The sequence below is a fragment of the Pinus tabuliformis genome, chromosome 8 (assembly GCF_031772625.1).
Source record: "Pinus tabuliformis cultivar Carrire ecotype Pingquan chromosome 8, CPIR1, whole genome shotgun sequence".
Taxonomy (NCBI): Eukaryota; Viridiplantae; Streptophyta; class Pinopsida; order Pinales; family Pinaceae; genus Pinus; species Pinus tabuliformis.
Genome location: NC_142294.1, coordinates 918,752,495 through 918,767,597, shown reverse-complemented (window position 1 = coordinate 918,767,597; position 15,103 = coordinate 918,752,495). Strand labels below are relative to the sequence as shown.

Sequence of the window (15,103 nt, the reverse complement as noted above, 5' to 3'; positions counted from 1 at the left end):
CTTCAAATTGGAGACATAAGTGATGAGTTGGTCTCCAAGAGAGTCAAGGATAATCTTTTTAGCTTTGACCTTTCTTTGCTTGTATCTGGCCTTGATAGCAGCGTTAGAGTTTTTCGCTGGTTTTGCTACCTCTCCTTCAACATAACTCTAGAACATCATGCTCCTAAAGAGTAATATCCAATCTAGCCTTCCAAAGGGAGAAGTTTAAAGCATCAACTAACTTCTCTTCATTCTTAAAGTAGGAGGAAAACATCTTGATCTGCTCAAAATTTCAGCAGCAAATAGAAAGGGACAACAAGAGATATTTCAGTTGTAAATGAGATATTTCAGCAGCAAAAGGGAAGAGAAATTTCAACAGAAAATGAGCAGTAAGTAGAAGGAACAACAAGAGATATTTCAACAAAAAGAGAGCTGCAAATGGAGTGGACAACAAGCTATATTTCAGTAGAAAGAGCGCTGCAAATGGAGCAAACAACAAACTATATTTCAGCAGAAAGAGAGCTGCAAATGGAGTGGACAACAAGCTATATTTCAGCAGAAAGAGAGTTGCAAATGGAGTAGACAACAAGAGATATTCCAGCAGAAAGAGAGCTGGAAATGGAGTTGACAGCAAGAGATATTCCAGCAGAAAGAGAGCTGGAAATGGAGTTGACAACAAGAGATATTCCAGCAAAAAGAGAGTTGGAAATGGAGCTTGTCTTCACCAAAGCTCTGATACCATGTTGAAATTTTGATGTTTATGTTGTTACAATCACTTAAATCCAGAACTTCTTTATGCTGCAAAATAAGTTAAGTAATTGTAGATAAAACATAAACCATATAAACCATATGAACAATGGAACACAACTAAGAATTCAATGAGACACAGAGAAGTTAGGTCAATGACCAGGGTAAAACCCACAAGGGGAAAACCCAAGCAAATTCTTCTTCTATTAGAAATCAATTGTTCAACAACGATACAAAGTACAATGAGAGAATGAAAAAGTTCACCCAAATCTAAAGAAGATCTTTGATAACAGTAGCTGATGCAAACACTGAATCACTTTGACTCTCCAAGATTTGCTCTTGCTCTTCAAGACTCTCTTTTTCTTTCTCTCAATCTTCCTCTAGACTCTCCAACTCTCTCTTTCTCAAGTTCGAATTTTCCTTTCACAAGCACAAGTAAGTGTGTCAAGTGAGGGTGAGAGGCACAAATATATAGGAAGAGCAAGGAAGTCAAATTCATGAGGGAGTATGCCTTGAGGAGGAGTTACATATGCTGAAATAGGAGTGTAACTTATGCCATAAAGGAAAGGAGTGTAACTTATGCATTTAGGAGAGAAGTGTATCTTATGCATTAAAGAGGTGTAAGAGGAATCTTTTTATGACGAGTCATTAAAGTGTGTAAGATAGTGTAAGAACATTAAAGAGAGAGATGAATGAATCCATTAAGAGAGAGAGAGAGTAACATATGCATTAATTGAGGGGAGTTACATATGATATGATTGAGCTTTATGATTGAGAGACTTGATTTTTTTTTAATAATAATATAATAATATCATAAAGAGGATAATAGTAATAATAATAATAATATTGATGATTAAGTTAAAAATTAAACAATTGAAATTGATTAAGGACAAGTTAAGTGATTTTCCATCATGAATTGATGGAAGGTGATTTACTATTTTTGGAAGGCATTGTTGCAAAGATAGACATGACTTTCTATTTTTAGAAAGTCACTTTAGAACGGTTAGAAATTAAATTCTATTCAAGGAAATTCATTCCATAGTTGTCAATTTTCAACAATCATCATCATTCTTATAACTTCTTTCATCACGCGAACATCTTCAACGTCTTGAAGATTATGTACCTGCAAAACTTTAATAGCAAGTACAACCAAATACAAATATACAGAGGCACGAAGTTAACTACATCAAAATCATGTTACTACAATGGAAGCATTCAAGCTTTTAGACATCAAATACCTAAACCTAGTTAGGTTCATAATTAACGAGGGTCATATTTTCATATACTGGACTTCAACATCTTGCTAGGGTTTTTCATAACAATCCCTAGGCTCCATTTTCGAGAAACAATCTAATCATAGTACTATACATCCAAGGTTTCAAGTTTCAACAATATGCTTTTAGAATTTACATCTCAGACTCTACCAGGGTTTGTTGAAAACCCTAGATTTTATCATCAAATCTAAAGGCTATGGAGGAAACTTCAAAGGAAAGACTTGAGTCACAAAAGAAGTTTTGTTGCAAAGAAATCCCTTCAAGAATTGATATTCTCCAAGTTTTGTTAAAGAACAAATCAAGGTGTGTCTTAGACTACAAGTTTTGTTACAAGGTTTTCTTCATAGAAAATGTATGATCATTCTCTTTTGAAATTTGCTTTACATTACTGACATCTTTATGTCTAGGGTTTTGAATAATAAAGATTCTTGTTAGGGTGATTAATCATTAGATTGAATCTACCCTCATTATACTATCTTTTGTTATTTGATTATTTTTGTGAAATCCTAACCCTTAGGGTTCACTATAAAACCCTAGCCTCTTGATGCTAAGGGTATGTCAATGAAATCCTAGTCTACTTGGGGTTTGTTGACAAAACATTTGATGCAATCCTATTGTTTTGAAGTTTAGGGTTTTGGTATTGTTATGGTAAAACCCTAGTCCTTTAAAGGCTTCATTGTTAATATCAAGGTTATATAATGAAACCCTAGATTTTTAGGTTTGGTGAATTAGGATTTATGAAAAAAACCTTGTAATAGTAAGATCCTAGGAATGTAACCCTAGGTGTATATTCATCCGTATGACCCAAACCCTAGCCTGGTCAAAATTGTTGTATATCTAACTTTGATGTATTGATGTTTGTATTTTGGGTTTACCTAATAGATATTGATATGAGATGCTAGTGCATGATAATGAAACCCTAGATATGTGTATGCAAGTATGCCATCTTGATGAAATCTAGGGTAGAGATTAATATTCTAGGGCATGATGATATTGTTTTCAATTATTGATATGATTTAGCTTTGATGATAAAATCTAGGGTTTGCAACAAACCCTAGTAGAGTTTGACATATAAATTCTAAAAACATATTGTTGAAACCTTAGATGTATAGTACTATGATTTACTGATATCCAAGGCTTTGTGTCTCGAAGATGGAGTCTAGGGTTTATGACAAAACCCTAGCAAGAAGTTGAAGTCTAGTATGTAAAAAGATGTGACCCTTACTGATTATGAACCTAACTAGGTTTAGGTATTTGATGTCTAAAGCTTGAATGTTTTGATGCTTCCATTATAATGACATGATTTTGATATAGCTTCATGCTTCTGTATATTTGTATTTGGTTGTACTTGCTATTAAAGTTTTGCAGGTACATAATCTTCAAGATGTTGAAGATGTTCATAATTGAAGATGATAATAATGATGAGCATGATGAAGAAAGATATAAGAATGATGATGATTAAGATGACCTTGATGCCAATGAGAAAAAATAAAGCCTTGAAAGGTTGAAGTTTTTTTTATGTTAGAAAAAGAAGGTGGCTATTGATTTCCCTAAGTTAAGAGGGAGCTTGGATAGAATAAAGGGTATATCTCCCTAGTTAAGAGGGAGGGCATATTATGATAGTCATAAGTAAATACCTTGAAGAAAGAATGAAACCAAAGAATGAATGAAAGTACTACAAATGGATTTGCAAACAAAAGACCTGAGAACTATTGAGGCTGTATTTGGTGCTACTGAAGAAATGAAAGAAGAAGAAAGCTTCCGACAAGTTACATTTGGATAACTTGATGATGATATAAATAGCATTAAAATGATTGAGGACCCGAAATGTGTGTTTACTTGTATATATACTTGAAGGTTTATTACTGATTGGGGTTGTGATTGTGCAGGATCTCTCCGTAAGAGATTTAACGTATTGAAGTATGCTTGGAGTGGTGGATATATATCTGATTTAGTTGATAAGGAGAGATGAAGCATCTTGTGGGAACAAGATGCTTGGGAGGACATATGGCTGGCCTATGTGTTGATGTCTAGATCCTAAAGTAGGGAGGGTGGCGATGGTCATGGAGCTCCGACCTTGGATACACACCTAGATCCTTGGGTTGGTGTTAGAGCTTAAAAGACCGATGGTACCTAGAGTGGCTAAGGCTTTAGTACACCTTAGGTTGATCCAATTAGAGTACCTTGGTCAGGTATCTGATCTATAGCACTGCGTTTGCTATGACTCTTCATAGAGTATATCATTTTGAGATCTTCCATGTACCTCTATATATATGTAATTATGAATACCTCCCTATTTAAGAGGGAGTGTTGAAAAATGTAACTAGTGTCAGTCTTCATAATTGTATTTGAGTCATGATGTAATGTATTTGTTAAAATAAAGAAAAAGAAATTTTATTATAAAAGAAATTAACTTATTAAAGCATGAGTTTCATGCTTGGGTCAATGGTTACTAGCAGGGTTACGGGGGAGCGACTTCCCCTCCTTCGAACCCTCTCTCGGTGCGTGCTCCCTTCGGGAGCAACTTTGGAGCGACCCCGGGTGTGCGCTCCCTTAATTTTTTTTCACTCCCTAGCCTATTTTGCAATTTTTTTTTTGCAAAAATGTTCCAAACACAATTTTTTTTTGCAAAAACATTCCAAATGCAATTTTTTTCAAAGAAACAATAATTTTTGAGTGGGGCAGCCTAATGATCAAGCATATGGCCCTAGTATTGATATGCGATTCATGGTAATAATCCCTAGACTCTATTTTCGAGAAACAATCTAATCATAGTACTATACATCCAAGGTTTCAAGTTTCAACAATATGCTTTTAGAATTTACATGTCATACTCTACTAGGGTTTGCTGCAAACCCTAGATTTTATCATCAAATCTAAAGGTTATGGAGGAAACTTCAAAGGAAGGCTTGATTCATGAAAGAAGTTTTGTTGCAAAGAAATCCCTTCAAGAATTGATATTCTCCAAGGTTTGTTAAAGAACAAATCAAGGTGTGTCTTAGACTACAAGTTTTGTTACAAGGTTTTCTTCATAGAAAATATATGATCATTCTGTTCTTAAATTTGCTTTACATTACTGACGTCTTTATGTCTAGGGTTTTGAATAGTATAGATTTTTGTTAGGGCGATTAATCATTAGATTGAATCTTACCATCGTTATACTATCTCTTGTTATTTGATTATTTTTGTGAAATCCTAACCCTTAGGGCTTACTATAAAACCCTAGCCTCTTGATGCTAAGGGTATGTCAATGAAACCCTAGTCTACTTGGGGTTTGTTGATGAAACATTTGATGAAATCCTATTGTTTTGAAGTTTAGGGTTTTGGTATTGTTATGGTAAAACCCTAGTCCTTTAAAGGCTTCACTGTTAATATCAAGGTTATATAATGAAACCCTAGATTTTTAGAGTTTGGTGAATTAGGATTTATGAACAAAACCCTTGTAATAGTAAGATCCTAGGAATGTAACCTTAGGTGTATATTCGTCCATATGATCCAAACCCTAGCCTGGTCAAAACTGTTGTATATCTAACTTTGATGTATTGATGTTTGTATCTTGGGTTTATCTAATAGATATTGATATGAGATGCTAGTGCATGATAATGAAACCCTAGATGTGTATGCAAGTATGCTATCTCGATGAAATCTAGGGTAGAGATTAATATTCTAGGGCATGATGATATTGTTTTGAATTATGGATATGATTTAGCTTTGATGATAAAATCTAGGGTTTGCAACAAACCCTAGTAGGGTCTGACATTTAAATTCTAAAAAGATATTGTTGAAACCTTAGATGTATAGTACTATGATTTACTGATATCCAAGGCTTTGTGTCTCGAACATGGAGTCTAGGGTTTATAACAAAACCCTAGCAAGAAGTTGAAGTCTAGTATGTACAAAGATGTGACCCTTGCTGATTATGAACCTAACTAGGTTTAGGTATTTGATGTCTAAAGCTTGAACGTTTTGATGCTTCCATTATAATGACGTGATTTTGATATAGTTGACTTCATGCTTTTGTATATTTGTATTTGGTTGTACTTGCTATTAAAGTTTTGCAGGTACATAATCTTCAAGATGTTGAAGATGTTCATAATTGAAGATGATAATAATGATGAGCATGATGAAGAAAGATATTAGAATGATGATGATCAAGATGACCTTGATGCCAATGAGAAAAAATAAAGCCTTGAAAGGTTGAAGTTTCTCTGATGTTAGAAAAAGAAGGTAGCTATTGATTTCCCTAAGTTAAGAGGGAGCTTGGATAGAAGAAAGGGTGTATCTCCCTAGTTAAGAGGGAGGGCATATTATGATAGTCATAAGTAAATACCTTGAAGAAAGAATGAAACCAAAGAATGAATGAAAGTACTACAAATGGATTTGCAAACAAAAGACTTGAGAAGTATTGAGGCTGTATTTGGTGCTACTGAAGAAATGAATGAAGAAGAAAGCTTCTGACAAGTTACATTTGGATAACTTAATGATGATATAAGTAGCATCAAAATGATTGAGGGCCCGAAAGTTTTGTGTTTACTTGTATATATACTTGAAGGTTTATTACTGATTGGGTTTGTGATTGTGCAAGATCTCTCCGTAAAAGATTTAACGTATTGAAGCATGCTTGGAGTGGTGGATATATATTTGATTTAGTTGATAAGGAGAGATGAAGCATCTTGTGGCAAGAAGATTCTTGGGAGGACATCTGGCCAACCTATGTGTTGATGTCTAGATCTCAAAGTAGGGAGGGTGGCATTGGTCATGGAGCTCCGACCTTGGATACACACCTAGATCCCTGGGTTGGTGTTAGAGCTTAAAAGCCTGATGGTACCTAGAGTGGCTAAAGTTTTAGTACACCTTAGTTCGACCCAATTAGAGTACCTTGGTCAGGTATCTAATCTATAGCACTGCGTTTGCTATGACTCTTCATAGAGTATATCATTTTGAGATCTTCCATGTACCTTTGTATATATGTAATTATAAATACCTCCCTATCTATGAGGGAGTGTTGAAAAATTTAACTAGTGTCAGTTTTCATAGTTGTATTTGAGTCATGATGTAATGTATTTGTCAAAATAAAGAAAAAGAAATTTTATTATAAAAGAAATTAACTTATTAAAGCATGAGTTTCATGCTTGGGTCAATGGTTACTAGCAGGGTTACGGGGGAGCGGCTCCCCCCCATCGAACCCGCTCCCAGTCCGTGCTCCCTTCGGGAGCAACTCAGGAGTGACCCTAGGAGTGCGCTCCCTAATTTTTTTTTCGCTCCCTAACCTTTTTTGCAATTTTTTTTTGCAAAAACGTTCCAAACACAATTTTTTTCAAAGAAACAATAATTTTTGAGTGGAGCAGCCTAATGATCAAGCCTATGGCCCTAGTATTGATATGCGATTCATGGTAATGTTAAATTCTTAAAGTAAAAGTTTCATTCTCTTTAATCTTCATTTTCATCCTTTTACTTAAATTTTTAACATTACCATGAAATGACTCAAGAATCAGGATGTTTGAGAGTGGTTCCAACCTCATTGGATTTCATATGGAGAAAGTAGAATTTTAGATCTCATTCAAAATCCAGTAGGCTTATCAGTTTTCAGGATTTTAGGATTAAGGGGATTGCAATGTTTCCATTGGATTTTGTCATGTACTAGGGTATGGAACTCACATTTAATCAAGAGCACCAATCCCTCTATGCACCTTGATGTCAGTGACATTGGTTGTCGAACTCCTCTATTAGGACCCTACTAAAAATGTACCCATCACTCAAACAAAATCTTGAGTTGACATGTTATGTTTTTTCTATCTTATGTTAATGCTTAGAGGGTGATATTAATGACAAAGATCCCTATACAGATCCATAGGTAATGACAAAGATACCTCTGGATATTAATGCTTAGAGGGTGATATTAATGACAAATCGTGATAGTAGTTTTTATAACCGTTGACTCTTTCATATTTATTATTATATTTTTTGTAAACAATATATGACAATTTATGTTTGAAGTTTGTAGTTGGCAATTATAACTAATTGGTAATGAATTATGAATATGGTGCTTTGTGAAAGTTGAAAGTTGTTTCATTTCATTTCATTTTATAACATTTCATTTCATGTTAGAATTTTTATATAATTTTGGTGATCAATGATGATAAATGTTATGTATTGAATTTTGAAAGCTTGAAACTTTAAGATCGATGAATCATGAGACTCGATATGTTTTATGTTACTAACTTGTGGACGTGGTTGATGAATATTATAACTTCTAGATGATTGATGTTATATGGTTCAATCTATGTTTTTATGCTTTTTATATCTAATTCATCATTCTACATGTTTTTGTTGACATATGTGCATCGAAATATATAAAAATATATATTATATAAAAATTTGCTCCCAATTCGCTCCCGTACTGAGAGATTTTGAAAATGTCACTCCTTGCTCTCGCTCCCACTGCCGCTCCCAAGTAACCTTGGTTACTAGGTTAAAACCTCCATTGTAGGCTTCTAGGTTTTATGTCAAGTGTCTTTGTCCATGTTATAATGTAAAAGACCCTTCTTGGGCTCTATCAATCAAGAAAGAAATTTATTTTTATGTTAAATAGGGCATTTAGGCCAAGTTGGCCTTAACCTGGACAAGTCGGCCTAATTAGGGAGGCATAATCCATTATAAAAGGATAACAACTCGACTCATTTGGAACATGTCCACAACAAGTTTGATTTGTAGTTGTTGGAGGTAGAAAAAGGGTGCGAAATTCAAGGAAGAGGAAGGAGACCCTAGCGAAGGAGAAGGAAGCCTTTGTCAAGCAAAAGAAGTTGAATTTTCTCTCTCCTTGTCTCACACATGCGAAGTCGTTGTGTTGCTAGAAGGGCTGAAATTGAGTATTGTAGCTGGGCCGAAATTCTAGAGTAGCTGGGCTGAAATTCTGGATTGTTGCTGGGCTATAGCTGTTGGAATAGAAGAGACTATTGAAGTTTGTTGAATCATATTCGAAGATTGATTTGGTGGGCGAGGAAGGTCTTTTGGTCAGTTCTAAGGTCTTGATCTATCTCAATTTGATTAGTGGAAGAGTTTGACTAGGTTTCCCCTAGAGAGGGGTTTTAGCCCTGGTTGAGTGCCTACATCTGGTGTAGTTGATTGTCATGTTTTTCTTTGATGATTGCTTGATGAAACAAAGATAAAAGAAGAACATAAAGAGAAGATAATAAGTCTACAAGAATATCACAATTAATTATCAATATAAGAAAATCTTTTTGCATTCTTGATTTTCTAACAAAGGCACCATAATCTCTGAAGAATGCACGCTGAAAGGAGGACTGTAATCTCATTGATGCAAGCTCTTGTGACATGTAACTTCTGTGATGCAATCTCAATGATTCGAGTTCCTGTGACAAGTAAAATTTGTGATGCGAGTTCTGGTGACATGCAATTTCAGTGATGCGAGTTCCAGTGACATGTAATCTTAGTAATGTGAGTTATATATATATATATATATATAGATCAATGATGTGAGTTCTCTATGTTGATGGGAATTTCAGAAGTATAATATGATGCTAGTTTCAAAAGTATTTAAGGACAGACACATGGCTGATTGACGGACTATATCATGGACTAAACCTGGCAAAGTTTGGAGGGATGACTTGGCACTTGGAACCCTGGTTAAGTTCAAGGAAATGATTAACGCGTTTTCGACTTGTGGGTTTTGCCCTGGCCTCTAGCCTAATCTCTGGTGTCTCTTTGTCTTTTGTGCATCACATTTCTATAAAATTGCTTGATGACCTAATGAATGAAGTAATGGCATCAACTAAAGAAATTCTACCTTGCATTAGAATTCCAACAAGCTTAAAATTCCATTTTGAGTCTCATCACATCCTGAAGTGATGCATTAATGGTAGAGAAGTTTATAGATAAGAGTAGGGAAATACATCTATAAGTTTAGGAGAAGTTGAAGAAATCTTAGGAGAAATACAAGGTCAACCATGTTTAACTTAGGGTTGAAAAGACCTCCCATGTAGGAGAAAGAGTTCAGTTGCACCTTAAGAAGGAAATGTTATAAGGAGTAAGAAAGAAAATCAAGGCCATGAGACATAAACCTTTTGAAATATTGGCGAAGATCGGTAATCATGCTTACAAAATCAATCTTCCACCTTATATGCATATTTACTTGGTGCTAAACATTTTAGAGAACTTGAAACTCTATGCCCATCGAAGAGGGCTAAGTCTTATCTTCCATGGAAGATTTGGCACTAGATGCGTAGGCATAATTAGTAAATTACTAGAGGACATCATTTCGTAGAAGATTAGAATGACCAAGAGGGATCAACAAGAGCTTTGGCAGGTGGGGTTGAAGGGACAACTACCAACCAAGGCCGTATTTTTCAATGAAACGGTTGAGGAATTGTTTCCACATCGTCTTCAAAACTAAAGCTTTTGGAGACCAAAATCCTCCCAAATGCGGAGGGATGATCCAAAATATATCTACATAGTTACTATATGACTTTACGGGTCAATAGTTTTCCTACCATGGTTTGTTTTCATCAAATGGAGTCCCTATGCAAAAGTTATACCCCAGCAAGGTAACGATCCAATTATTTCCTGCGTGTCCAAGTGGCAGCCATGTCAATACACCATTTTTGACACATGTTGAGTTAACATATGAGAGTCACCTAGAGACTTTTAGAAGCATTATGGAGATTCCAAGTGGGTCTTGAAACCATAGACCCCTAATTCTAGCAATCAAAAAGCTTGTGGCAGGGAAACATGCTCACTTTCTTTATAGGCCATTGTTGTTTCATAGTATGAATAGTGAGTGTGGAGAAGTTGCGAACATAGTAGAGAGCAGTGTTGTGAAAATCGCGATAAAATGAAGAAATCGCGTTTTTTTCCCTCTGCCGATAAAATTGCGATAATTAAACGAAAAAATCGCCGGAATTTTTTTTTTGGCGATTTTTATTGAAAAAATCGCGATAAAAACTTAAAAAATCGCTGGGGGTCGCGACAACATAGTTTTATAACTTTTTTTGGGTTTTTCCATGCAATTTTTTTTGAAAGAAACATAATTTTTGAGTGGGGCAGCTTAATGATCAAGTCTAGGCCCTAGCATGGATATGCTATTCATTGTAATGTTAAATTCTTAAAGTAAAAGTGACATTCTCCTTAATCTTCATTTTCATAATCCTTGACATTCTCCTTAATCTTCATTTTCATAATCCTTGACATTCTCCTTAATCTTCATTTTCATAATCCTTTTACTTAAATTTTTAACATTACCATGAAATGACTCAGGATGTTTGAGAGTGGTTCTAGCCTCATTGGATTTCATATGGAGAAAGTAGAATTTTAGATTTCATTTAAAATCCAGCAGACTTATCAGTTTTTCAGGATTTCAGGATTGGGAGATTGTAATGTTTCCAGGTGACACCACTTGCCCGGGCTACCCCTGCCACCAGTAGAGGACGTGGTCTACCTCCTATAGCTCCTACTTCTAGTTCTTCAGCTTCTAGAGCACATCAGACTCCACTGCCATCTCCACCAGCTCAGGCACCAGCATCTACATTTAGAGGGAAAGGGAAAGTTGTGGCATTTTCTCGCAAGAGGGGGCAGAGGAAATCAATAGGATTAGACTTTCATTTTATTGTATATGACATTATGACATGATGAGATACATTATCATATTTTTTATTGATATTTTGAGGCTGAGTTGGGACTCAAGAGTCAGGACTTGCTATTCAGGACATGATTCAATGTTATGTGTGATTTTAGTGCTAGAAATGATATTAGACATCTTAATATTAGTTTTTTTTATCATATTTATGTGTCAATGTATTTATTTTATGTTGTAGACTAAGTTACCAGGATTCGGATACGGATACGGATACGGATCCGGATCCGGATCCGGATTCGCTAGTTTTTTGAAAATCCAGGATCCGGATACGGCAAGGATACGGCAAGTACAAAAAATATAATAATATTAAAAATATAATAAAATTAATAATAGACACAAAATCATCCATTTATATATATATATATTAAAGCTAAATCATTGTCATTCATTTTGTGCTTTTACCATATATTCAAGTTCATCTTTAATTATCTCTTCAAATTAACAAATTGTTGTTTTTTAAGTTTGCATTCATAAAACACCATCATTAGTTTATGCCCACACACCTATATTTTAAGATTATTAAGACAAAATTAAATTTAAAATTATATCTATATATCAATATGTATATTTAAATTTGTATAAATTTTATATATCATTTTAAATTTTAAATTAATTAATAAAAATTAGAAAAAAAAAATATTTTAAAATAAAAAATATATGCTCAAATTCCAATCTATAAGTCAAAACTAAATTATAAATAAAAACTAAATTATAAATAAAAAGCAATATAATTTAAAAAATACATACCTATATTTTAAGTTTATTAAGACAAAACTAAACTTAAATGTAACTGCAGACGTCTATAGTTACATTATCGCAGACGTCTATAGTGGGTTCCGAATCTCAATACACCATTACATTAGGTAATAAGTCTATAGTTACATTATCGCAGACGTCTTAATGTAACTTAAATGCGTGATATACCATTGATCTCGTAGCGTAAAGGGAATGACCACTAATCTCGCAGACGTCTGCAGTTACATTATCGCAGCACTATAAACGATAAACTTAAAACTAGACCTCTGCAGTTACATTAAGACCAACACTATAATGTAATAGTGTATTGAGATTAAATTTTAAATTAATTAATAAAAATTAGCAAAAAAATTATATGTTAAAATCTCAATCTATAAGTCAAAATATAGCTCGTAAAAGCTCGGGTCATGGGTCATAACACCGCAACTAGGGCAACTTTAAACCCTGCCGGCGTGCTCGAAACTCTGCACGTTTATTAATCCGCCACGTGCCGGTTCTTGGGCGTATTTACGCGGATCCGGATCAGATCCGTGGATCCGTGGATCCTGTACCCCAGAGGGCCGGATCCGGTAACTTAGGTTGTAGATGGTTTAGATATTAAAAAAATTGAAAAGAAATGAAAAAAATGAATATTTTTGTACCAAACGATTTTTTCCCGATTTTTTCCCAATAATTCCGATTTTTCCGATTTGTTCCCCGCGCCGATTTAATCCCGATCACGATTTTCACAACATTGGTAGAGAGACAAGCAATCTGTAGAGGACTGTGGAAGACCACGGTGTCTTTTAGCTTCCCAGCAAGCTTGGACCACATTGTAATCTGTATTGTAAACTACATTGTACAAAATATAAACGGCACAATCCATCTGTGTTTTCCCACATTAGTTTTCCCAGGGTACATATTGTGTTACATTGTTTGTCTCTGTTATTGTAGTTCTGTTTCTTTATGTTGGAGTAGTTAAAGAATCTGAATGATGTGTTTTTATTTTTGTTAAAGCACTAAAAATACAAAATCATAGCTGTGTAGTCAAAGCATTGGCCCACTTTAATAGCTTTAAGTTTTAGATCTATTTTGGTTCTTTGACCATTGGAATATCTAAGGTGGTTTGTGGATCAAGCTATCATATCTTTTTGGACATGTGCACTACAGATTGTGATGAAGTTATGAAATCCCCTTCTTTTGATATGAAACCAAAAACTATATGAAGGCATAAAAGTCAACTCCCAAATAGAAACTATGTCAACCAAAGATGGGGGATTAACATACAGATCATAGATGGATTAGAAGCTGTCAAGTTATATTGGAAGCACTAATCTCATTCAAGTCCTGAGTTTTAGGATGGTTAGCAATCAATTCAAGCTTTACTGTTAAATATCGACTTCATAAGCGAGGGCTAACCAATGGTATATGCACAAGGCTAACCAATGGCATGTTCACAATATGCCAAGAAGGGGAAATGGTTGAACATGTGTTTATGGGGCTGTAGAGTTGCGTGAACATTGTGTGGGTTTGTCTCTTTAGAGTAATATACAATCATATTGGTCGGGCATCTTAGCTGGAAGGGGGCAGTTATGGGGCAATTCTAGCTGTTCTTCTCTGTAGAGAGTTGACTATTAAAAGTGATTTAGCACTAGAAATAGTGGCCAGTATAAACTTTGCATAGAAAAGTTATAGAGTCTATGGAATTTGGTGCTAATGCAGATACATTAGCTCTGCTCTTCTATATTTTTAGAGGGAGCAATTTTCAATATCACCTTGCCAATTAATCATTGCACTGTTGTAATGGCATTGTTCTATACTGTAACAGAAACTGCATGTTTTTCAAGATAAAAGGAAAGAGTTTGCAAGAGTAAAGATGAGAAAGAGCGCATTGGTTTCTATTTACTTTGAAAAAGATTTAGCATCTTTCTTCCAAAATTTGAGCAGTTTTCTCTCTAAGCCTGAACACAATACAACAATATTGATGATTTCTGCTCGTAGATCCTACATCTTGTATGTATACTATCTCCTGCATTGAAAGAGGGACCTATGATATGGACAAACCTCCCTTTCTATCAATATAATATTTCTATTTGTAGATAAAGTATTGTAAGTTCAATAATTTATTGGTGAGTGTTTTGCACTTCATGATACAACCCTGCCAATGTTTCTACAAAGGGTAGGTCCTACTAATGCTGGCAGGAATTTTGGATTTTCCTTTTTGTCTGAAGGGTTCTTTTAAGACTTGCAAATATGCACTGTGATTAATTTGTTATAAACCAATTAGTTTCATCTAGTCTAACATACGTGGCTGTCCAAAGTGTCTTGAATCTCTATTGAAATTGATTTGTTTATTTTTCCTATTTTCCTTTTATGTTTTCTGTACCTTTAATTCTGAACATGTTATCTTGAAGACAAAGAAGGTTTCAATCTTGTCATGCTAGTACGTTGATGGGAAATGTTGACCAAAATCCAATGTCTATAATGCGATCTTGTTTTCCATGCTGCCTGAATTTTTAGGGATACTTAATTTATGATACTGTATGGTTGATGAAATGTAATATTGCTTTTCAGGGAAACCATTATCGTCATCTAGATGAAGGTTATGATGACATGCCTGGTAAGTTGAATGAATTTGATTTGCAACTCTTTATTTCTATTGTCCTGGATGTTTTAACATCTGTTTGGCATGGTTTTCTAATGGTAATAAATAAAA

The 15,103-nt window shown here is 34.6% G+C and overlaps 1 protein-coding gene across 2 annotated transcripts in view; it reads left to right on the top strand.

Moving 5' to 3' along the window:
* LOC149238518 (uncharacterized) overlaps positions 1-15,103 on the top strand; it is a 186,713-nt gene that overhangs the window by 118,851 nt on the left and 52,759 nt on the right. For both annotated transcript variants that reach the window (XM_089373061.1, XM_089373062.1), the window contains exon 6: positions 14,962-15,007. In XM_089373061.1, the coding sequence (XP_089229187.1) occupies positions 14,962-15,007 (46 nt within the window). The remainder of the gene's footprint in view (positions 1-14,961; positions 15,008-15,103) is intronic.